General features: G+C 35.4%; 1 protein-coding gene across 2 annotated transcripts in view; it reads left to right on the top strand.

Annotated features, from left to right (window-relative positions):
• Positions 1 to 25,389, top strand: part of LOC114327235 (protein scarlet) — a 118,470-nt gene that overhangs the window by 53,247 nt on the left and 39,834 nt on the right. The window contains exons 8-11 of one of the 2 annotated variants that reach the window (XM_028275778.2): positions 6,220 to 6,412; positions 9,372 to 9,400; positions 9,460 to 9,565; positions 11,492 to 11,719. In XM_028275778.2, coding sequence (XP_028131579.2) covers positions 6,220 to 6,412; positions 9,372 to 9,400; positions 9,460 to 9,565; positions 11,492 to 11,719 — 556 coding nt within the window. The remainder of the gene's footprint in view (positions 1 to 6,219; positions 6,413 to 9,371; positions 9,401 to 9,459; positions 9,566 to 11,491; positions 11,720 to 25,389) is intronic. The other variant, XM_028275779.2, reaches the window with a different exon arrangement.

Genomic DNA, 25,389 nt, shown 5'->3' with positions numbered 1-25,389 from the left:
AATTTCTGTCACCTCTCAACGTCCATCTCAAAACAGATGCGCCCTGGACTATTATAAAATTAGTAACTAAAGAACATAAGAAACATAACTTAATATTGTATGTGAGAAAACATGTTATGAATGAAAGTTATTATGTAATGAATATAACCGTAAATTAACTTACAAAATCTGAGTAAAACAGGGATGTAATAAGAAAAAAATTGTATAAAAATTTATATTGAAAAAATTAAAAAAGAAAACAAAACCAAAAAGTAAAAATCAAATCAAATTAGAAAAAGTATAATTAAAAAAAAAAAAATTAAAAACACAAAGAAAGTCTACACCTCCGAGGTGTTGAACCGGGTTGAAGCCTTAGCGCCGTGTCAAAAAAACATACATTTATTAGTATTTACTATTAGCATTTAGTATTTTTGTCAATTTAATTATTTGTAAATTAATTTAAGTTGGTTAGGGCCATGAATGAAGAGTATACCTGCTGGTCAATTAATGTTTCCACCTCTTCTTTTGTATTATTTTGCTTTTTATTTATTTAAGTATCTACCTATGTATGTATGTGCGTGCATAAGTATTATATGTGCGCACATCTAGGTAATGTTATTATTATACAGTGCGCTGGAATAAGTGTTGCCCCCCCTTATTAACTCTTTTATTTTTAGCACATAAGCAACACGCTCGAACAGGTCGATTTTTAAAATTATCATAGTATATTCTACCATCAATGCTTTGAAGTTTACGCGATCCTTCTTCAGTTGACAGGCATAACTTTGATTTTTTTAAATGGGAAAGTGCATCATGTGACACCTTATTTAAAAGCTTCTGAAATACTGATTACAAAAATGTATAATACTTTAATCCTATTTGATAGCGTAGGCGCAAAATTTCGGTCTAATTATTTTTAAATGCATTCATTTTTTTTTCGAATCCTGAGAAAACTGATAAGTATGTATTTTTGAAAAATTTAAGCAGAATGAAATATTACAGTATTATCGAGGGTTGAGAGTCCCTAAGAACTTCTATAATGTTTATTTTAATAAGTCACAGGTTTAAAAAAAAGTGAAAACTTAGTCTGATTTTTAATTTCAAATATACGGGGTTTCCCGAAAAGATTGGTCATAAATTATACCACAGATTATGGGGTCAAAAATAGGTTGATTGAACCTGATTTACCTATATACAATAGTGCACACAAAAATAGTTACAGCCCTTTGAAGTTACAAAATGAAAATCGATTTTTTTTCATATATCGAAAACTCAAAGATTTTGTATTGAAAATGGACATGTGGCGTTCTTATGGCAGCAAAATCTTAAAAAAAAAATAAAGTGAAATTTACGCACCCCATAAACATTTTATGGGGGTTTTGGTCCATTAAACCCCCCCAAACTTTTGTGTACGTTCCAACTAAATTATTATTGTGGCACCATTAGTTAAAAAAAATGTTTTTAAAACTTTTTTGGCTCTTCAAACTTTTTCGATAAGCCAGTGTTTATCGAGATATTTTGAATATTTTTCGAATCTACCACATATTTTTACATGGTAAGTACGATTATAGAAACCTGTTACTAATCTAAAAAAATTATTTATTTTTTACATTTTTAGGTATATTTTGAAAAAGAAGACACATCTCGATAATAGGTGACATCAAAAAAAGCCTAGGAGGCAAAAAGTTTTAAAAACACTGTGTTTAACTAATGGTACCGCAACAATAGTTTAATTGGAACATACACAAACATTTGGGGGTTTAAAGGAACAAAACCCCTATAAAGTTTTTATGTAAACATATTAAAAAAGAAGCCGCATCTCGATAAAAACTGGCTTATAGAAAAAATACTAAGAGGCAAAAAAGTTTTAAAAACGTTGTGTTTAACTAATAGTACCACAATAATGAATTAATTGGAACGCACAGAAAAGTTTGGGGGGTTTAAGGGAACAAAAGCCCCATACAATTTTTAGAGAGTGGACAAATTTCACTATAATTTTGTTTTAAGATGATCCTGTCATAAGAATGATACATGTCCATTTTCAATAAAAAATCTCTAATAGTTATCGATATATTGAAAAAAATCGATCTTCATATTTTGTAACTTCAAAGGGATGTAACTTTTTATATGAGCACATTTGTACTAAGGTAAGTTAGGTTCAATCGAACTATTTTTGACCCCAGAATGTGTGGTATAATTTATGACCAATCTTTTCGGGACACCCTGTATAATTCAACAGAAACTTTTTGTTTAGTCTAAAGGACTTTTAGCCCTCCGTAATAATGTAATATTCCATTCTGCGTTTAAATTTTTCAAAAATACTTATTAATTTTTTCAGAATTCAAAAAAATTAATGCGTTTAAAAAAAAATCGATAGAAATTTTGCGCCTACGCTCTCAAATAGGAGTAAAGTATAATACATTTTTGTAATCAGCATTTCAAAAGCTTTTAAATGATTTGTCACATGATGTACTTTCCCATTTAAGGTACTAGTAAACTTTAGAAGACCAAAAATATGCATTTTTCAAGATTTTTTTCTAGAATCTTTATTAAAAAGAACATAAAACTTTTTACATATTAATAGCTAACTCTTAGAGAATACAAAAAATATTTTTTTTTCATTTATGCACGTACACTAGTATTGTAGAGGGCGCCAAAGTCGAGGCCTCGAAAAAAAGTAGTTCCGATGGCGGACAGTTAATCTCAGGATTGGGATTTCTGAAAGAAAAAAATCGTACGGCATTTGAAAATGGAAGATTTCTTACGTGAAAATTTACCACCGTTAGTAAAAAATTCCCCCAAAAAAAGATTTTATGGAAATATGAAAAAATTTTTTTTTTAAAATCGCCCGTTTTTCTTCAGATTTTAACGGTTAAGAAATATGTATTTTTTATTTTTTGGTGAAATTGTGGTAAATTGTCACGTAAAAAAACCTTCCTTTTTCAAATGCAGTTCGATTTTTTTGTTTCAGATATCCCAACCCTGAGATTAACTGTCCGCCATCATTTTTCGAGGCCTCGACTTTTGCGCCCTCTACAATATTAGTGTGCCTGCATAAATGAAAAAAGATATATTTTTTGTACTTTCCAAGAGTTAGATATTAATATGTAAAAAGTTTTATTTCATTTTTAATAAAGGTTCTGAGAAAAAAATTCTTGAAAAAAATGATTATTTTTGGTCTTCTAAAGTGTACTAGTACCTCAAAAAAGTCAAAGTTATGCCTGTCACCTGAAGAAGAATCACGTAAAGTTCGAAACATTGATGCTATAATATACTATGATTATTTTAAAAATCGACCTGTCAGAGCGTATTGCTTATGTGCTAAAAATAAAAGAATTAATAAGGGTGGGTAACACTTATTCCAGCGCACTGTATTTGTAATATTGTAGCAAACAGTAATTTATTATCTATCGTGGCTGAATAGATCAAGCAATCCAAAGCCAATAAGGAAAAACAATCTGAGTAAATCAAAATTTATACTGCGTATTTCCTCCTCTGAGTTGTATTACACTTTCCATGCGACCTTATTAAGTTTCTTACTGATTCCTGAAGAATCACTTCCCACTCTTCATCTAATGCAGTTTTTAGCTCCGCCAATGTCACTGGTGCTGGATTAGGGACCCGAACTCTGCGTTTGAGCTTATCCCATAGGTGTTCGTGCTCTATGGGATTCATATCCGGACTTAATGAAGGTCAGTCCATTGTTGTTATATCGGTGTTGGCCAGGTAATCTTTAGTAATCTGCGCTGTGTGCAATCGAGTTTTACCGTGTTTTAGCATGAAGCCGTCGCCCATGTAGCCGGTGTAGGGAGCAACATTATCTTGGAGAATATCCGTAATGTAACGATCCACTGTCAAACCTCCTCCGCGACCACCACCGGGCACGAACACAAGCTCTGTTTTTTCTTCTAAAGATAAAGTGCCCCAAAATATACACTAACCACCTCCATAGCTCACTATTTCGATACTGCAGCACTGGGCAAATCGTTCTCCGGGCCTCCGATAGACGTGTCGTCTTCTGTCATTGCTTTACAAGCACATTCGATTCTCATCAGGGAATAATTGGCATAATTCTGCATCATTGGCCAAATTCCCAATTGACAATTGTTTCTAAGGTGCGTTCCAATTGGGCCGTCTGTTAGCACGTCTGGGAGTCAAAGTAGTAGCCTTAATCCTTCTCCTAACTATCCACTGAGTGACGGTGACACCTCGAACATTCCTCAAGGATTATTGAAGCTCAACTCCTGTCACGTGCCGATTCCGCAATACACTCAGGACAATAAATCGATCATCCCTCTCTATCATTACACGTCGCCAACTATAGCTACCGGCCTCCTGGTATCGACGATAAGCTTTTGAGACTGCAGAATGCGTCTCATAAGGAGACGACGGGCGACAGTCCTCTGACTATATCCCTCTCGTAATTATGCAATTACCTGGACCGCCTTCACTGGTGAAGTATACATTTTGTAAAATATTCACTTACTGCACTTCGAAGTGTACACACAGGTCAACGTTTGAAAAGCGACTGAGACGACCACCGGCAAATTCATAGAGGTATAAATTGCGTAGAACATGCCCGTTAAAATGTTTGCTGCATTCCCTATGCCATACAAAAGAATACAAATTTTACAACACGTTGCCAGTTTGCATAAAAACAATTTTTTTTCAAGCTCTGTAATAGACAATATTTTTTGCATTAGTTGTTTTAATTCAAAGAACACAACATGGAATTACTAAGTATAAACTACAATCCATCGAGTGAGTCGTTTTTTTTTGCTCTTAAGTGTACTTCTTTTATAAATGTGTAAGTAGCTTCGTGTAGTATAAACAACATATTTTTTAGAAAATTTCTATTGTTTTAATATTTTGGTTTGACCCATAGACAGATAGATAGATTATGTGGGGTCGTTAAGGCTATGGGGCCTCTCCGCACTTCGACCTATAAAGATCTTTTGTGCATACCTTAATCTAGTTAAACTCTAGGATGCCAATACTTCTGATGAAATTGATTGGCATCCTAGATGCCTTGTTTCCTATGTCAGAGGGCGTTAGGGTGACCTCTTCTAGGAATTTTAGTCGTTTGCAGAACAGTGCTACGCAATTGCATATAATGTGTTCTGCCGTTTCTTTTCCGTTGTCACAGAAACGACAGTTCTCACTATCTGATTTGCCCATTTTTTTGAGATGATATCTCAGAGGACAGTGACCAATGAGAAGGCCAGTGACCATTTTTATATCTTTTTTACTCATTTCGAGAAGGCGGTTTGTTGCAGTAGGCGATACGTTGCCTTTTTGCTTGCTTTTGCTCTGGTGTGTTAGACCAGTATAGTTGTAGTTGATTGAGGTCCCAGTTCCAGAGTTTCTCTCTGATGTGGCTTTTTGGTAGTCCACAGAAGGGTTCTGGATCTTGGAATGGGGTATTGGCCCCTTCTTTTGAGAGTCTATCAGCTTCCTCATTTCCTGCAATTCCCTTGTGACCTGGCACTCACATCAAAGTTACTTTGTTGCATTCCACCACCTTCTTAAGGGATTGTTTACAGTCCCAAACCAACTTTGACTCACAAGTAAATGACTTTAGAGCCTTTAAGGCAGCTTGACTGTCTGATAAAATGAAGACTTTTGCCCTACGAGTTTCTCGGTTGAGACATTCTTGGTCACCAATCTGTATGGCATGTATTTCTGCCTGAAAGATAGTTGGGGCGTTTCCAAGAGATTTGGATAGCCTGAAATTCGGCCCAGTAACTTCCACTCCCGCCTTTCATCTATCTTAGATTCATCCGTATACCATATGAGTGAACCTTTCTCCAGTTTCGGTTCAACTGCTTCATCCATTTGGTGGTTTTTTATGACAACTTTAAATGGTGTTTCGAAGTCGAATTTAACTGGCATGACGTCTGTCGGCTTTTAGAATTCAAAGGAATTTCTTCCACAATTTTAAGATGGCGCACTAGATCGCCAGGTTCCATTATTTGTGTCTGTCGCAGCTTTAAGGAGGTGGTTATTGCCTCCCTGCTTATGCAGAACTGCAGGGGAAAAGGTTCAGCATCGCCTCTAAGGCTACCGTGGGAAACTTCCTATCGTATCGTAATTAAAACTTCCCCTATTTCAGTGCTCCCTTACATCAAAATTTGTCCGATTAGACATCGTTAAGCTATTAACAAATTTTCAGCTTGCTGTTAATAAACTTTTTGTTGGTACGCGGGATCCAGACCTAATATATTGAATGTACACTTTTAGGATGGGTTATGTATGTCCAACATCTTACAACCCTGCTGATTTTTATATTAAGACGTTATCCACAACTCCGGGTTATGAAGATAACTGTAGACAAACAGTTAAAAGAATATGCGACCAATTTGCTGTTAGTGATGAAGCAAAAGAAGTCGAAATTGTAGTACAATATGAACTTCATATGGGCAGAGTTGCAACAGTGAGTTTTAGATATACATACACATACTTTTTAAAAAACTAATGGTAGATTATTTTATCAAACCTATAACTAAGATTAATATTAATTATTAGAGACAGTAATATTAATTATTAATTTGTGTTTACAGATTACAAATCTGCGTTTTGCCGCGGTTTCTCATTACGCTCGAAACCGCGGCAAAACGAGTCGAATAACGAATATTCAACATGCTGTATCTCTGAAAATTCCACACCTGTAATTTTGAACCAATCAAAATACGTTATTTTGACAGATCACCATGGCAACGGAGGTTTTTTATCGGAAATTTTTTGCTCGTGGGGTACCCAACAGCGAATTATAGTGGAAATTTTTTGACGTTTACAATAACAGAACATTTTTGACAGACTGGTTTTTATTTGTTTACATAATTTAAAATAAAACGCCAAAAAATAATTTTCTATCACTTGTAGTTACTCAAAACTTATGTAAAATTGAAGAATATACTATTTTCTATCTTGAAATGGTATTCCCATGCAACTACAATGAGTAGAAATTACGAATTTGAAAGCCTAAATAATTGCTGACAAAGCTATGGCGCGCTATTAATCTGTTCATGCAGCTTTGGATTTTCAAATGCAAATTTGGTGTGGAATTTTCTTACCGAATACCACGCGAAGTCAAATTAATATCCGGAAATTTTTTTTTGCTCATGAATATTTTTAGAAAATTTCCCTCGTCTGCGACTCGGGAAATTTTCAAAATATTCATGATCTCAAAAAAATTTCCGGAAATAATTTGACCTCTAGTGGTATTACTAGTGAAAATTCCACACCTGTAATTTTGAACCAATCAAAATACGTTATTTTGACAGATCACCATGGCAACGGAGGTATTTTATCGGAAATTTTTTGCTCGTGGGGTACCCAACAGCGAATTATAGTGGAAATTTTTTGACGTTTACAATAACAGAACATTTTTGACAGACTGGTTTTTATTTGTTTACATAATTTAGTTTTGATTCATTTTAGTTACAAAGCTAAGATGTTTTCTATATTCTTCGGACACCTCCTCTCTTCTTAATGGCGAAAATGCAGGACTTTGAATGTTTTCAATTAAGTTTCTATGTCTAATAAAATATACAGTGCTAGTCAAAAGTCCGTACCCCCCCTCTTATCTTTTGAACGGTTATACGTACAAAAGTGAAATTTGGAGGGAGGAAATAAACGGACATAAGCTCCTTAACTAGTCATGACAGGTGACGTAATAGTGACAGATGACGTTACAGAGCCACTGTGACCGATAATTTTAAATGGGACCTTATGGCAAGTGATACCTCGTTTGAAAGGTATTTAAAATACCTATTCAGCCATACTAATTTTTTTGGGTGTAGGTGGATTTTTATTTTGGTGAATAAATTAAATAAATATAATATTGTAGTTTCTCATTTAATTAACAAAAATTCAAATGTCCGCCTATGGTTTCTTTGTCAAAAAATTTGACGTTTTTTAATTTTCTAGTAGTTTTTACGTAAACTTCAACCCTTTTGACAAGTAATCATAGGCAGAATTTTGAATTTTTATTAATTAAATGCGAAACTACAATTTTATATTTATTTCATTTTTTCATCAAAATTAGTTTAAACTCAAACAAAATTAGTATAAATGAATAGGTATTTTCAATACCTTTCAAACGAGGTATCACTTGCCATAAGGTCCCATTTAAAATTATCTGTCACAGTGGCGCTGTAAAGTCATCTGTCACTATTACGTCATCTGTCATGACTAGTTAAGAAGCTTACGTCCGTTTATTTCCTCCCTCCAAATTTCACTATTATAGGTATAACCGTTCAAAAGATACGAGGGGGGTACGGACTTTTGACTAGCACTGTATATAATATTTAGACACTAATTTATTTACCTTTTTCCCATTCAGTACTTTCAATTTTGCGTAGTTTAGTTTTAAAAACGCCAAAAAATAATTTTCTATCACTTGTAGTTACTCAAAACTTATGTAAAATTGAAGAATATACTATTTTCTATCTTGAAATGGTATTCCCATGCAACTACAATGAGTAGAAATTACGAATTTGAAAGCCTAAATAATTGCTGACAAAGCTATGGCGCGCTATTAATCTGTTCATGCAGCTTTGGATTTTCAAATGCAAATTTGGTGTGGAATTTTCTTACCGAATACCACGCGAAGTCAAATTAATATCCGGAAATTTTTTTTTGATCATGAATATTTTTAGAAAATTTCCCTCGTCTGCGACTCGGGAAATTTTCAAAATATTCATGATCTCAAAAAAATTTCCGGAAATAATTTGACCTCTAGTGGTATTACTAGTGATTATTTCATTCATAGGAGATTCTGACCAATAGAAAGCTACAGACATGCAAATTAAGGTGATAATTTTTGATAATCTCCCGTCGTTAAGCATATTACGTCAGATGCCCTTCATTGCTACGAAAAAATACATTCAGTGACATTAATGACAAATGTTTTAAAAATTATAAAAGTGATGACTTTCAACCGTCAAATACATATTTATAACAACTGTGTGTTTAATTTCACTAATTGGTACTTACATATATAAATTACAATAAAATTTTGGTTTTGAACAGTTTTATTCATGAAATAATCGCAACAAATTGCACTCGAACTCTAAAATTAATATAGAATTTTTGCCCTCGTGACACTTTGACATAATTTCACTCGCCTTTGGCTCGTGAAATTAAAACTGCCAAAGTGACACTCGGGAAAATTTCAATAATTTGAGAGCTCTTGTGCAATTACTACTGATAATTTTACTCCGATCAATCCGAAATTTTCAGAGAGTATTCTAAGAGTTATACACTTTGGTTTAAAATAATGAAAAAAAAAAATTAAAAATTTAATTCAAACCATACCCCCCACTTAAGAAAATGTTTAATGTTTAATGTTTAAATGTAAAATGTTTAATTTACTTATATTTTTGTTTAAGCAAAGAAAATTTGAATTGCGTCAAAATTTGTAAGTAGATTAGTAAGTATAAAAAGAGAAAATGTCTTACAAAAAATGATTATTTGCAGCAAAGAGATTCGTTGGTTGTCAAAATTGTTTTGGTTAACGTACAGATGGATTTTGGAAATTTATAGAAACCCGTCATTGGAGGCAATGAAGATTGCACAAAGAATGGTAAGAAAATATTCAATAAAGTTATTCTTCTATAATTCTATAGAAAATGTAAGTACGGGGCGCGGAGTTGTTCTTATGTATGTAAATACTTATCAATACAAATGTGATAAAGAACTATGAACTACTAAAATAACGCAAAGAGCCCAAACTATAAGAAAATCATGGGCACAAGGCGGCTCAAACAAGACAACACATATGCAGAAAAGAAATTTGGAATAAACGAGAATTTAAAGAAAGTCAAAGAAGATAATGCGGAAACTCTAACTGATAATCAAAAAATGGGGAAATATTCAACATGCCTTTATGCCAGTTGGAAAAGAGACCCTGAAACCACTTAAAGAAGAAAAAAACCTTGAATGACAGTACAAATTATTTAACTTATGGAAAAATGAAGAAAATATAAAGCAAAAGACCTGAATAAATACAAATAAATTAAGAGAAACATCATAAAGAAAATTCGAGAGGCACAAGAGAGATGCAAGGTCCGACATATGCAAGGAAATAGAAGATCTGGATAAAGAGTAGGATAGCTTTGATTTACACAAAGAATCAAAGAAATGACAGGTTCTAGAAAAAGCACGAGGAAGAATATCCTTAAAAATAATAAGGGGGATATTATTACTGATGTGAAGAAGAGTTTGTGTCACCAGACCAATTACATTCAAAAAACTATTTAATGATGAAAGAGAAGAACTATCTAGAAACTACAGTGGATTCCGGACCACCAATATTACCAGAACAAGTCATCTATGCCATCAAAAACACAAAAGATAGCAAAGCTACTGAACCAGATGATGTGTCCATTTTTTTGACACAGGCTTTTGCCATTCAGCCAGTCACAACTTTTTAAGTTCTTCCTAATCCTTCCTAATGTGTCCATAGAATTATTAAAACTCATTGATGAAAATGTTATTGATGTAATGGTTGCACCCTTTAATTTAATATATCAGACTGCCACAAACTCCAGATAAGGGCTGCAATCGACCTTTGTAGCAATTCCCAAAAAGTCAAGTGCAACAACCTGCTCAGATTACAGAACAATAGCTTTAATGACTCACACATTTAAAATATTTTTGAAAATAATACAGAGTAGAATTGTTAAAACTCTTGAATGTGAAATTAGTGACACACAATGTGGTTTTAGAAATGGTATGGGGACAAGAGATGCTTTGTTCGGCTTGAATATGCTGGCCCAGATATGCATGGACATGAATCAGGACATTTACTTATGATTTGTAGACTTTGAAAAGGCATTTGATACGGTTCAACATAAAAAGCTTGTAGATATATTAAAAAGCAAAAATATGGACAGTCATGATACAAAAATTATATCTAACCTATATGAAATCAAATTGTCAAGGTAAGAGTTGACAACCAAAACACCTGAGGGGATATCAAAATATAGAGAGGAGTCCGCCAGGGTTGCGTACTGTCCCCACTACTCTTCAATGTCTACAATTAAGCGGTATTTAAAGAAGCGCTCTCAGATTCAATAGAAGGTATATCTAGCAATGGTGAAGTTTTAAATACCACACGTGTTGCAGACGATACAGTAATAATGACTGGTAACTGTCATGAATAAGGAGTGAAGATGAATTTGAAGAAAACTAAATGCATTATCATGACTAAATCAGAAGATGCAAACATCCAATTGATTATTGAAGATATTGTAATTGAGATTGGGGATAGCTAAAAATACAAATTCTTAGAAACATGGATAACATCAAATGTAGACCAACCCAAAGAAATTAAGACACGTATTGACATATCACTTGAATAATTCATTATACTCAAAAAGTTTCTTAAAAAAGTCTATTAATAAAAGTGTGTTTTACCAAATGTGTCAACAGTCAACGTGAAATAATCTAATAAAAAATTTAAAAAAGTTGATAAATATTCGATAATTTAAGCTGTTATTTTTTTCAGCTGATTGGTTTCATAGTCGGGTTCTGTTATCTTGGGACAGATGCCTTAACACAGAATGGTGTACAGTCTGTGACAGGAATAATCTTTATGTTTGTTAGCGAAAATACATTTAATCCCATGTACAGTGTGCTGCATCAATTTCCTTCTTACTTACCCCTGTTTTTAAGGGAATACAAGTCTGGGTTATATCATCCTGCGACTTACTATTTATCAAGAATTTTATCACTGGTAAGTGAAGAAATGAATTAATGTCACTTCTTGATCATTAAATGAATTAACCAAAATATTGCATATTTTATCTTCAATTATTTTTGGTTTATTTTTTATCTTTGAAATGATAGATACTATGTATTTTTTTATCCCTGAATGTGTTATGCTGGAATGTTTTACGTATATCGTGTATCTACTACAATCTATTATAAATCAAAGAATACTTAGACACAGTCTTCATGGGCGAAGAATAAATGAAGACCTAAGTGGAAGAAGGAAGTATGTAACATTTTCTAAAATTTTGAGGTTCTTAGTGAATGAAGGTGGTATGTAACTTAACTATCATAGGCCACTTTTACTGTACCTCTAAAAAGCTTAATAAGAGATATTCTAGTGGATAAAGGAGGTATGTAACATGTAAAATACAATTCTTGAATGGAAGGAGGTATGAAACATTTTTCGTCTTTTTCAGGTTTAAAACTCGAAAACTGTTAACTTTAGAGAAAAATTACAAAAGACCTTTTTTGTTTCAAATGATCAAAAGAACCTAAAATAATGTACCCGGGTAAAAAATTGATTTTTTTAACTTACATTTTTTTTTTCAATAGATGTAGCTAAATAACTACGAAATTATGGCATTTAGATATAGGGAATATAACACGAAAAATAATCAGCATTTATTAAAGACTTCAAAACGCAAAAATATACAGGGTGTTCCATTTGAAATAAGAAAATTCATTAGATTTACAGAAAAACGGAAGTTCTGACAACAATGTAATTGTCACTATTATATCGGTCGCATTAGAAAACCATTTGCCACCAAAATCTGTAAAAAATCGTGCAAGCCCTTTCGGAGATAATTGAGGCTTTCCATACATAAAACTCACTCTGTATAATATACTCCATTTAATAATACAAGGCAAGGTAGACGGAAGAAGAAACCCCAGGTCGAAGAAGAAAGGCCAGGTCGAAGAAGAAAGGCCCGGTCGAAGAAGAAAGGCCCGGTCGAAGAAGACCGTCATGGCTTAGACACCTGTGAGAATGGTTTAACAGATCCTCTGCATCCCTTTACCCAGCTGCCATTAACAAAATTACTATAGCCAATTTGATAGCCAACGCTTAATAATCGAGCACGGCACATAAAGAAGATTATTTGTGTTTAATTACATAAATTTCTGTAAAATTGAATATAGAGTATTATTCCATGCTACATACCCCCTTCATCCATTCAGATAAAGGATAGTTATACCGTTGTTATACAAACTAAAATTAATGGAAGAAGGCGGTATGTACAGTTTTTATTTATTTTTAGAAAAAATACTAAAAATAAAAACAAAATTATCAACATTGTTTGTAAAGGAATGCTTGCGATATAAATAAAACCAAATAACACAAACAATATTTTCATGATAAAAGTAAAGGAATAAAAACTTTGACTGCTCATATCTCAAAAGGTAGGCTTTGTAACATACCTCCTTCTTCTAGTCCAAGAGGCAGCACTGAAAAATTTCTCTGAATTTACTAAAGCTAGTTATTTCACAGTTAATTACTGTGATTATGTAGAGAAACATACTGCGGTCGGTCAAGCGAAACGTAAAACAGGTGGTACTGACAGCTTGTCAAAGTTGCTTATCTGCGGAGGTAATTAAATCCATTTACTAAGGCTGAAAATCAGTACACACATTCTAAATTAAATATAAATAAAAGTAATTATAGTCGGTCAGCTGTATGACGGGACAGAGCCGGTCGGTCGGCCCCAATGAATGTACAGGTTTATTCACTATATTTTGACCCCCTTGTAAACTGCTTTATTTACAGAATTAGAAAAAAATGTATAATACAAAAGTTAATCGATTTTTTAATTATGCTTTTTTGACATATATATCGTACTAGTGACGTCATTTTAAATAAGAATAAGGGTCGTGTGCTAGCTCATTTGAAAGGGTATCCAATTCCCTATTCAGTAATATAAACATTAACATGATTGCTTATACAGGGTGTCCAAAATTTTTTTTTAATTAAATTAACTGTATAATTAATAATTCAAAAAAATTTGGACACCCTGTATAAATAACGATCTTAATGTTTATATTACTGCATAGAGAACTGAATAACCATTCAAATGAGCTAGCACACGACCCCTATTCTCATTTAAAAAAATTGTCTATTACGTCATCACGCCCAGATGGATGACGTCACTAGTACGATATACATATATGTCAAAAAATCATAATTAAAAAATCGAATAACTTTTTTATTTTACATTTTTTTCTAATTCTCTAAATAAAGGAGTTTACAAGGGGGGTCAAAATAAAGTGAATAACCCTGTTGTACATTCATTGGGGCCGACCGACCGGCTCTGTCCCGTCATACAGCTGACCGACTATAATAACTTTTATTTATATTTAATTTAGAATGTGTGTACTGATTTTCAGCCTTAGTAAATGGATTTAATTACCTCCGCAGGTAAGCAACGTTGACAAGCTGTCAGTACCACCTGTTCTACGTTTTGCTTGACCGACCGCAGTATGTTTCTCTACACAATCACAGTAATCAACTGCGAAATAACTAGCTTTAGTAAATTCAGAGAAATTTTTCAGCGCTGCCTCTCCGTCTATTCCACTTAGGTCTTCAAATAATAATGTCACAAACTAACAAACATGGCATAGTATGTAGTAAAGTGTGCTTTGGCGACTTACAATGGTTCTTGTTTTGTTTCATAGACTTGAAATGTCAGTTGGAATATGTCAGTTGGAAAGTTGTATTTTTGATTCTTGATTCAGTTACCAGTTGTATTTTTGATTCTTGAGTTAGATCCTAACCGTCCTCCTTTCTTTATAATATGCAGCTTATTAGAGTGTGTGTGTGTGTGTGTGTGGAAAGATAATGGCATGGAATCAAGTCCATTTTCCACAGAAAGTTGTAAAAGGAATTTTCTTATAGTATAACTACAGAGATGTGGGTTATGCCGTTTTAAATTTGTATTTTATTTTCTTTAATAAAATTTACTAAAAGTTCCAAGGTGTTTTTATTGGCAGCTAACAAAATGTGTGTGAGATTTAATGGAAGAAAATATTTCATTTCAATAAGTGTACGAATTAAATCATTGGATTTTTTTAAATGTTTTTTGCAACCGAAAAATATATGATTTAGATCTCCGTAAGAGTTCTGATCACAACTACAGGCCGAGGACTGTATAATGCCCAGCTTAGCAAGGTGCGATGGAAATCGCCCATGATTTGTTTTAAGTCGAAAAACACTTGCCGAAAAGAATTTTGAAGTAGGGTAGTTGAAAATATATAGAGGTGGGGATGGTAGGGTAGGATGTATTTTAAAGTAGGTATTTTGTGAGTTTTCTACAGTATTTTCCCACTGTCGTTCCCATTTTAATCTTATTTTATTTTTTATCAAATGAAAGACGTCTGGTAATGTATAAATATTACAAAGAACTCCGTTAAATACTGCTTCCTTAGCCAAACTATCAGCTTTTTCATTACCTAGTATACCTGTATGACCTTTGACCCATACAAATGTTATATTTAAATCTGCTATCAAATTTTTTAAATTGCATAATATAGGACATTTCATTCTTTCAAATTTTTTGCTTTTTATTGACTCCAATGCAGACTTAGAATCAGTTAGTATTACTGCATCTCGTAAATTATTTGATGTTAACCAAGTAATGCCCTTCCAAATTGCTATAAGTTCAGCAGTATATATGCTACATATTGTAGCGTGATTAGTGTAATTACTTCTAATTACAATAAAACTAGCGGTTCGCAATTTATATACGACTTTATTTATATAAGTTACAGACGAATTTATCTTATACACTAAACTTATTCACAAAATATGCCCGTATTTATACCCAGTTGTTATTCTGGAACAATCGACTCCCATCTCGAGCTATCGGCTTGTTCCGCCTACGTGACGTACCTTCCAGAATTCTCCGGCGAGGCCTAGCACATCCGATTACGTCATTCTCGAGGTGTTTACTGTTATACGGGGATCGGCCAAGATTTCTCTTCCGCTACACTGCTCCCCTCTTAAGATCTGAGCGTCTCGATCAGCAACTCTAAATGAAGGCCCAGGATGGCGGAATCTACACGACTCTCCAGCTCTGCATACACCCTTCAAGAAGAAATAACAGTCTACTGTCTTTGAAGGGTACGACATCTTCGGGTTCATGCAACACACAGTGATTTGTACACCAGTTCCTCTGAAGACCACTTCAAGCATGCTTCTCACAATCTTCCAATCCAGATTTTCTACTGCATGGCCTATTTTTGGTAAAGCCAAATTTTTGATGTCATAATTACACACGATTTTCTTCAAATTAGTTAGAGCACGCCATATGTTCTCGTAGCTTGGCGTGTCCGTATAAGACTTTCTGGTCACCATATACAGCAAAGATCGAGGACCATTTTCCAATCGCAGTACTCTTCCAATTTTAGGCTGCTGATTTCTTAACTCGTCCAGGCGGCCGAACTTTCTATTGAATACGGACGATATTCCTTTAGTCATCTCGAGGTCTTGGGCAACACAGTGGGCCAGAGAGACGTTTTCTGGAACACCAAACAGATCTTGCTGAACTTCTGTGGTCACGCCGAATCTAGCACTCTTTCTCGCTGCGTAATTTGACATAAATTGATTAAAACTTGGCTGTACGACATCTTTCATCTCCTGTTGGAGGACTCGTGCTTCTTCTGTTTCATTTGAGCCAGCATATGGTGCAAGACGATTTATGTGAATAACTTTTGGTTTACCGTTTGGCAACTTCTTAATTCTATATATTACGTCATTTATTTTCTTCTTAACTTCATATGGACCTTCCCATTGTCTTTGCAGTTTAGGACATAAGCCTCGACGACGTTGCGGATTATAAAGCCAGACAAGATCACCTACTTCGAAGCTTTCATTCTTGCATCGAGAATCATATTGATCTTTCATTCTGTCACTGGCTATCTGGATGTGTTGTCGGGCAAGTTCATGAATGTTGTTCATTCGTAATTTCAGGCGGTCAACGTAGTCTTCGCCTGCAACATGTTCCTCGGAAGGTCCGCAGCCAAACTCTAGGTCGCAGGGCAACCGAACTTCACGACCCAACATCAGGCAGGTTGGTGTTTGACCTGTAGTTTCATTTACGGCCGAGCGGTAGGCCATCAGGAATAAATGAATGTGTTGGTCCCAATCTCGCTGATGTTCAGATACAACTTTGGACAAGTGTTTACCCATCGTTCGGTTCATCCTCTCGACCATCCCATCTGATTGAGGATGCAGGGGTGTTGTTCTGGTCTTATTGGCACCAATCAATTTACAAACGTTTTGGAAAAGAGCTGACTCAAAGTTTCGCCCTTGGTCGGAGTGGATCTCCAAGGGAACACCAAATCGGCTAAAGAATTCTTTAACAAGTACCTCTGCAACGGTAGCAGCTTCTTGATTTGGTAATGCATAGGCCTCAGTCCATTTTGTAAAATAATCCATGGCTACCAGGATGTATTTATTTCCAGCATCGGTTTCTGGAAATGGACCTGCAATGTCGATAGCTACTCTTTCCATAGGACTTCCAACATTGTACTGTCTCATGGGTGCTCTCTTTTTACCAACCGGACCATTACCGGATGCACACAGTTCACATTTTCGGCACCATCTTCTTACATCATCTTTACAGTTCACCCAATAGAACCGTTCTCGAACCTTTTGCAGAGTCTTCGTAATACCAAAGTGTCCACCTGATGTACCGTCATGCAACTGACGCAATACTTCTGACACTTTACTTTTAGGTACAATTAACTGAAGCTTAGATTCTGTACCATCATCGTTCTCAAAGGTTCTGTACAGAAGATCATCTTTTAGTACCAGGCAATTCCATTGGCTCCAGTAGGCCTTGACTTCTGGACTACATGCACTAATGTTCTGCCAACTAGGTCTCTCACCTTGCCGCATCCAATCCAATACTCTTTTTATACATGGATCATCTTTTTGGGCGTCTTGTAACTGTTGGGGCTGCCATTGCTCATTAATTACGGTGGTTCGTCTCACGGGGCAAAATCGTTCCTCTAATTTGGCACAGTGATTACAATTCGCACTGCATGGTCGTCTCGAAAGGGCATCAGCATTTGAGTGAACTCTTCCGGCCCTGTGTTCTATCTCATAATCATATTCTTGCAGTCGTTCTAACCATCTTGCCATCTGGCCCTCTGGATTACGGAATTGTATGAGCCATTTTAGAGCAGCGTGATCTGTTCGAAGAAGGAACTTTCTGCCGTACAAGTATTTATGGAAATGTTCGCAAGCCTTCACTACACCCAGCAGTTCTCTTCTGGTAACGCAATAGTTTCTTTCTGGTTTCGACAGGACTTTGCTGAAATAAGCGATGACTTTTTCCTGTCCATCCTGGATTTGTGAGAGAACAGCTCCTATGGCACTGTTGCTAGCATCGGTATCCAAAACAAATTTTCCTGCCTGTCCCGGGTAGCTTAATATCGGTGCACTGATTAGAGCCCTTTGTAGTTGTTCGAAAGCTTTTTGACACTCCTCACTCCATGTATATTCTTTGTCCTCCTCCGTCAACTTTGTTAGGGGCTTGGAGATATTGGCAAATCCTTTGACAAATCGTCGGTAATATGTACATAGGCCAAGGAAACTTCTAATTTCATGTTTATCTTTTGGTACTGGCCAATCTTTAATTGCATCAATCTTTTCAGGATCAGCTGTTACACCATTACTCGATACAATATGTCCTAAGTACTTAACTTCTCGTCGAAACATGTGACATTTCTTCGGACTTAACTTCAAGTTCGCTGCCCTCAATCGTTGAAAGACTTCTATTAGATTCTTGGCATGTTCATCAAAGGACCTTCCAACCACAATTACATCATCCAAGTAAACCAGGCATGTTTTCCATGTTAGACCTCTTAAAACTGCCTCCATTAATCTTTCAAATGTGGCAGGGGCATTACATAAACCAAACGGCATAGCCGTAAACTGCCAAAGCCCTGATCCTATCGAAAATGCGGTTTTCTCCCGATCGGCTGGCTCCATGTCTACTTGCCAATATCCACTTTTTAAATCGAGTGTGGAAAACCAACGAGAACCGGAGAGAGTATCCAATGTATCGTCTATTCTGGGCAAAGGATAACTATCTTTTTTTGTTACCGCATTGAGCTGGCGGTAGTCGATACAAAAACGCGTTGAACCATCTTTCTTCTTTACCAGAACTACTGGTGATGTCCATGGACTGTTCGATGGTTCAATTACCCCTTGTTTGTCCATATCCTTGATAATCTCTTCGGCTTCATCTCTTTTCGCGAATGGAAGTCGTCTAGGCCGTTGTCTGATTGGCTGAGCGTCTCCGGTATTTATTTTATGCGTCACTATGCTTGTTTTTCCCTTATCCTTCGTGTCAATAGCAAAAACATCTTGATACTCTATCAGCATAGACGTCACTTTTTCCGTTCGTTCATGATCAAGATCTTGGCATCTTTCAATGATCATCTCAACAAGCTCCTTTGGATACTTCGCCTTCGATGATTTCTCATTGGTATTCACAGAGCAAATTGAAGCCACGGGAACACACTGCCCGATCAAAGCTCCTCTACTTAACTTGATAGCAGTTTCCCTTAAATTCATAACTCTTACAGGGATCACATCTCGAACTTTTACCAAAGTTTTCGCCGTTAGGAACTCGACATTATCCACATCTTCGACCATCCTTAAACTTCCCTCTCGGCAGTGTCCATCAAGCATGGTCATCAGAATTTTCTCACTATTACCGGGTATGGTTACGTCGCATGTAGTAAGTAAGCGGATGACATCTTCTTTGTCGTCGTGAAAGGGCAACTCTTCACCATTGATCTTGAGAACTCCATTTTGAACATCCAATATTGCCCCCACTTTCCTTAGTACGTCCATCCCCAATATGAATTCGTCGGAGATCTCGGCAATTAATACTTGATGTTCAACTGTGGTCTGGCCAATGGATACTGACATATTAGCCTCGCCATATGTATTAATTAGCTGACCAGTCGCTGTTCTAAGCTTTACTGTTGCAGGTGATAATTTATTATGGTCTCGTACTACATCTGGACGTGCGATAGTTCTCGTTGCACCTGTATCCACCAAAAATGATCTACATCTATTACTGATACGACCTTCGATGTATAAGTTGTGGATTCCACCGGAGGACGTGAGGTTGACAGTTACTAAGGGGGCTCTAGTTCTCGAGGTCGGCAGTTGCCCCTTGGTGTCGACCCGCTCTAGTTTTCCGACGGCTGTACGATCTTCTTACAATTACGACGAATGTGGCCTACGTCTCCACAATTCCAACATCTAGGCTCGCGTCTCTTTGGCATCTGATTACTTAATACTCCCTATCATTTCCTCCAGACGTTCATCGTTGTGTTCGTCACTTTCTTCAATGGTTCTTACTCTATGGCCTCGTGAAGTTTGACTAGCCGTTTCATGTTCCAATGCAATAGCAAGTGCTTCATCTAAAACTCTCGGCCTTGCTAGTCGTAAAGCTTTCTGTAGTTTATTATCTTTCAGCCCATTGACGAAGGTATCTACTGCAATTTCTTCTAAAACGCTGTCTGGCACCTCTGGATAAGCCAACCGCACCACACGAGCCACATCTGCTTCAAATTCTTGCAGATTTTCACTTGCTCGTTGACTTCTACTTCGCAGTTGTGCTTTGTATACTTGTTGTAGATGGGCATCTCCATAGCGTTTTTCTAGACGAGTGAACAAGGTCTGGTAACAATTTTCTTGACCCTTAGGAATTGATCTTAATATATCTGCAGCATCACCTCGCAAAGCAGCAGTCAAGGAAACAGCCTTTTCCTGTTCGGTCCAATGATTGGCGGTCGCAATAGCTTCAAATTGTCTAAGATATAAGGACCAAGAGGACTTTCCATCGAATGGTGGTAATTTGAATCTCATATTATGCGACGTTTCGTCTCTCGGTAGTTCATCTTTCACTACAGGATCTAAAGCTACTGCATTAACTGACGGTTGCACTTTTGTATCGGTTATCATGCTCTCTAATTCTTTGATCTTCTCTTCTACGGCCAAAACTACTGCATTAACTGAAGGTAGAACTTTCGTATTGGTTACCATAGTCTCTAGTTGTTTGATCTTCTCTTCTAACATTTCTTTATTGTCGTCTACACTTTTCTGTATCTTATCGAATGTTCTAGAAACTTCTTCAAATTTCTCATTGTTCTGTTTACAAACTTCTTCAAGTTTTTCGTTGTTTTGCCTACAGACCTCTTTAAAAGTTTCTTCAATCTTTTGAGAAGTCTCGTCGAATCTTTTAGCAACGTTTTCGAATTTCTCGTCGCTTTTTCTACTAACTTCTTCAAGTTTCTCGTTGTTCTGTCTACTAACTTCTTTAATTACTTGAGAAACACTTTCAAATTTCGATAAGATCGCTTGTTCTGCTGTCTGGAAGTGGAACGTCTTTGGGTCCTCTCCATTCTTCTTGAGGACCTCGTCGAGTCGTGCTTTCAGGACTTTCTTGGACCCACTGGCATCTTGCTCGTACTCTTCTAATTGTTCACGGAGCTGTTTTAGCGAGAGTTCTTCTAGCAACATCTTTAGTCGGCACACACGTACTTTTCACAATGTCTTTTAAGTCTTTCCGAATACCGAACAATCAACGCACTCCGGTTATTCCCGACGAATAAAGTTCAAAAGTCTTTTAAAGTCTCTCTGTAATTCACTTATTTATATCGCACTAAGTTTACCGAACACCGACACCAACTGTAGCGTGATTAGTGTAATTACTTCTAATTACAATAAAACTAGCGGTTCGTAATTTATATACGACTTTATTTATATAAGTTACAGACGAATTTATCTTATACACTAAACTTATTCACAAAATATGCCCGTATTTATACCCAGTTGTTATTCTGGAACAATCGACTCCCATCTCGAGCTATCGGCTTGTTCCGCCTACGTGACGTACCTTCCAGAATTCTCCAGCGAGGCCTAGCACATCCGATTACGTCATTCTCGAGGTGTTTACTGTTATACGGGGATCGGCCAAGATTTCTCTTCCGCTACAATATTGATGGTAATTTAAACATAAATGATTGTTTTGTATTTTGGATAAAAACTCCACAACCAACTCCGTGTTTTGTTTTTGATCCATCTGTATATATAAATGGCTTATTGACTAATCCACCTAATATGGATTTTAGAAGGGTGTGATTTATATGACGGTATTCTGTATAATTGGGTATTATGACTCTGTGTGGTTTTATTAGTGATCTATAGGGTATGGTATACATAAACAATGTTTTATTTTTACCAAAAGAAATGTGATCAGCATTGGTCTCAACGAAAGCTTCTGCCAGTGGAGGAGAATTCTTTATTTTCCAAAAGCGGTTTGTTAAATCTTCTTTTGCAATATCACTTAATTTGTTGATCATGTTTGACTCTAAGGATTTTAGTTTTAAAAGATATTTTTGTGATAATAGCTGCCGACGCAAATCCAAAGGCAATTCATTACATTCTGCCAGTATTGCTTTCACCGGTGATGATATCATTCCACCTATGCAAGTTCTAAGACATTTATATTGAACTCTGTTTATTTTGTTTAGATTGGTGTTACAAGCAGATCCGTATAAACAACATCCATAGTCAATGATAGACCGCACATAGGCTCTATAAAACAATAAAGCTATACCAGTAGCTGCGCCCCAACTTCGATTTGTTACACACCTAAGCAAATTATAGCCTTTCTCACATTTGTTTATTAAGTGACGTATGTGACTCGACCATAGTAACTTGGTGTCAACAATGATACCTAAATACTTAAACTCTTTAACTACCGACAAGGTACGCCCACACAGAGTTAATCTCTCTGGTGCACGTAGTCTATGCCTGGTAAAAAACATAATAGAGCATTTTTCTGTTGAAAGGGTCATCAGTTTCTTCTGTCCATGTACTTACCTTATGCATAATATTATCAAGAGCCTCAGTGCATGCTTCATAACTATTTTGGATGGTGTATATACAGATATCATCTGCATATTGTATGCAATTTACGGAATTATGAAATAGTGAATGAATATTGGCAGAATATATATTAAAGAGTATAGGACTAAGTACGGATCTCTGTGGCAACCCATGATAAACAACCCTTGGACCATGTAACACATTTCTATGGTCTCTAATATAGACATGTCTAGAAAAATATAGTTGCAATATATTTAGAGCAGTCGTTTCGCTAAGACCAATCTTAACCATTTTCTGTTTAAGTATATTTATATTTACAGAGTCGTAAGCCCCTTTTATATCTAGGAATAAACAAGCTAGATACTTGTTGCCAGAAAAGGCAATCTGGATGTCATTTACTAAATGAGTTACTGCATCCAAAGTACCATATCCCCTTCTAAAACTGTATTGAGTATTAGGTAAGATATTGTTATACTCGATGTACCACTCCAGTCTTGTTTTTATCATTCTTTCGAACGTTTTAGTTATACATGACATTAAAGATATAGGGCGATAAGAGGAAGGCATATTTCTATCTTTAGTAGGTTTTAAAATTAAACAAATGGTAATTTGTTTGAGATGCTCAACATAGTTTGAATTCACCCACCAATCATTGTATATATTTAGTATAAAATTTTTAGCAAGTTGGGGAAGATTTTTAATAATGTCATATGTAACATAATCATTACCCGGAGCAGTACATCTAGAGGTCTTAATTGAAGCTTCAAGTTCTGTTATATCAAAAGGTGCATCCATGTAGTGGCTGCCAATTTTCTCGTTCGGACCTTCAAGCATATTTGGCACAAAACTAGGTGCTACAATATCAAAAATTTGGTTTATTAGTTCTTCAGATAGAGGATGTTTTTTAAAAGTTGAGTTTTTGTTCTATATTTTTTTTATAAAACTCCAAATTTTTGATATTGGGGTATTTTTATTTAATTTGTTAATAAAATTTTTCCAGCATAGCTGTTGCTTTTGTTTAAAAAGTAATTTAGCTTTGGCCTGAATATGCTTAAACTTGAGGTAATTTTCATAATTCGTTGTCATTTTATATTCATGGTATGCGTCTTTTCTATCATTTACAATTAAAGTGCATTCATTATCCCACCAAATAGGATTTGGAGGTTTTTTACTGTTACCTGAACGAGATTTCATTGACTTAGAAGCTGCATCATTTATTACTTTCATAAAAAAATCAAAGGAGTTATTATTACTGTTATTGTTATAGATTTGTGTTTCGATTAGGTTTTGAAAAAGCGTCCAGTCAGCTGAAGACTCAATCCATTTTCTAGAAGGTGTTTTGTTAGTGGGGATATATTCCCGAGATATAGTAATATGGATAGGGAGATGATCTGAGCCAAGTGTATCATTCAGAGGATTCCATTCAGATAAACTTAAAAGGCTAGGTGAGACAAAGGTAAGATCTATGGCAGAAGGTCTTTCGTTAGGTCTGACTATCTTAGTAGGTCGTCCGTCGTTTAAAATAATTAGGTTAGTTTCCTCTATAGCTTCTACAAGTCGATTTCCTTGTGAGTTATCTATTGTAGAGCCCCAAAGACTGTGATGACAGTTAAAATCACCGCATATAATGACATCACCCTGTAGTTGTGAAAAAAGATTATTCCAGTCAGTCTTAGTTGCTTTTATGTTGGGAGCTTTATAAATGGAGGCTAAGGATATCTTAAGGTTATCGATATATGCTGCACATACTTCTATTTTGGAATTAAAGTTTTTACGAATTGAAATTTCATGATAGCATAGGGAATCTTTAATAAGTATGGCAGTGCCTCCGAATCCATCAGTTCGATCTACATGTAATATATTGTAAGTTGGTAAATGAAATATTTTCTTTTTAGATAACCAAGTTTCGTTAAGCATAATTAAATCAAATTTAACAGCGTGATCGTTTAGAAAATTAATAAGATTAGCTTTGTTTTTAGCAATGGAGTTACAGTTCCATTGCAATATATTTATCATCTACTTAATAATAATTTTCGTCACTATCACTATCATTGTATTGTATCGTATCTAAGATTGTTCTGAGTTCTGTTTGTGTTTCCTGGATAACTAGTGGATCTGGGTTTACCAAATTAAATTTTTTAAGCATATTTTCAAAAATAGAAGGAAGTTTCTGCAGTATCTGTGATTCTAATTTTTCTTTGTATGAATGGAAAGCTTCTCTATGTGGATTAGGAATGATAGGATTTGAAGCGGTATTTTTAAGTTTAAATGAAGGGGGTTTATTAACTGAAAGGGGCGAACTTACTTTGCGCTTTTTCGGCTGTTGGTAATGTGGACGTGGTACCCAATTTTTATTACTCGTGGAGGGGGAATTGTTCGTGTCAATATTACCATTCAGCTCAGGGAAATTGTTTAAATTATTTAAAATATCGAAATTGTTATGTGTTACTATTTTAGCGTAAGACGGATTTCTTACAATAACTTCAGCTTCTTTAAATGATACATTTTTTTCAGACATGATCTTTTTAATTTTTAATTGTTCCTGGTATTTCGGGCAAATTTTTGATACGGACTGATGGTCATGCTTTTCACAGTATATGCAGTAAGTGTCAGAAGTGCAATCGGTATCATCATTTTCATCGTGGGTTTGACCACATTTTTTACATTTAGTTGTAGTGCTTTTACAGTATTTGGCTGTGTGGCCATATCGAAGGCACCTGAAA

This window comes from Diabrotica virgifera, chromosome 4, assembly GCF_917563875.1.
Source record: "Diabrotica virgifera virgifera chromosome 4, PGI_DIABVI_V3a".
Taxonomy (NCBI): Eukaryota; Metazoa; Arthropoda; class Insecta; order Coleoptera; family Chrysomelidae; genus Diabrotica; species Diabrotica virgifera.
This window is presented reverse-complemented; position numbering and strand designations above follow the sequence as displayed.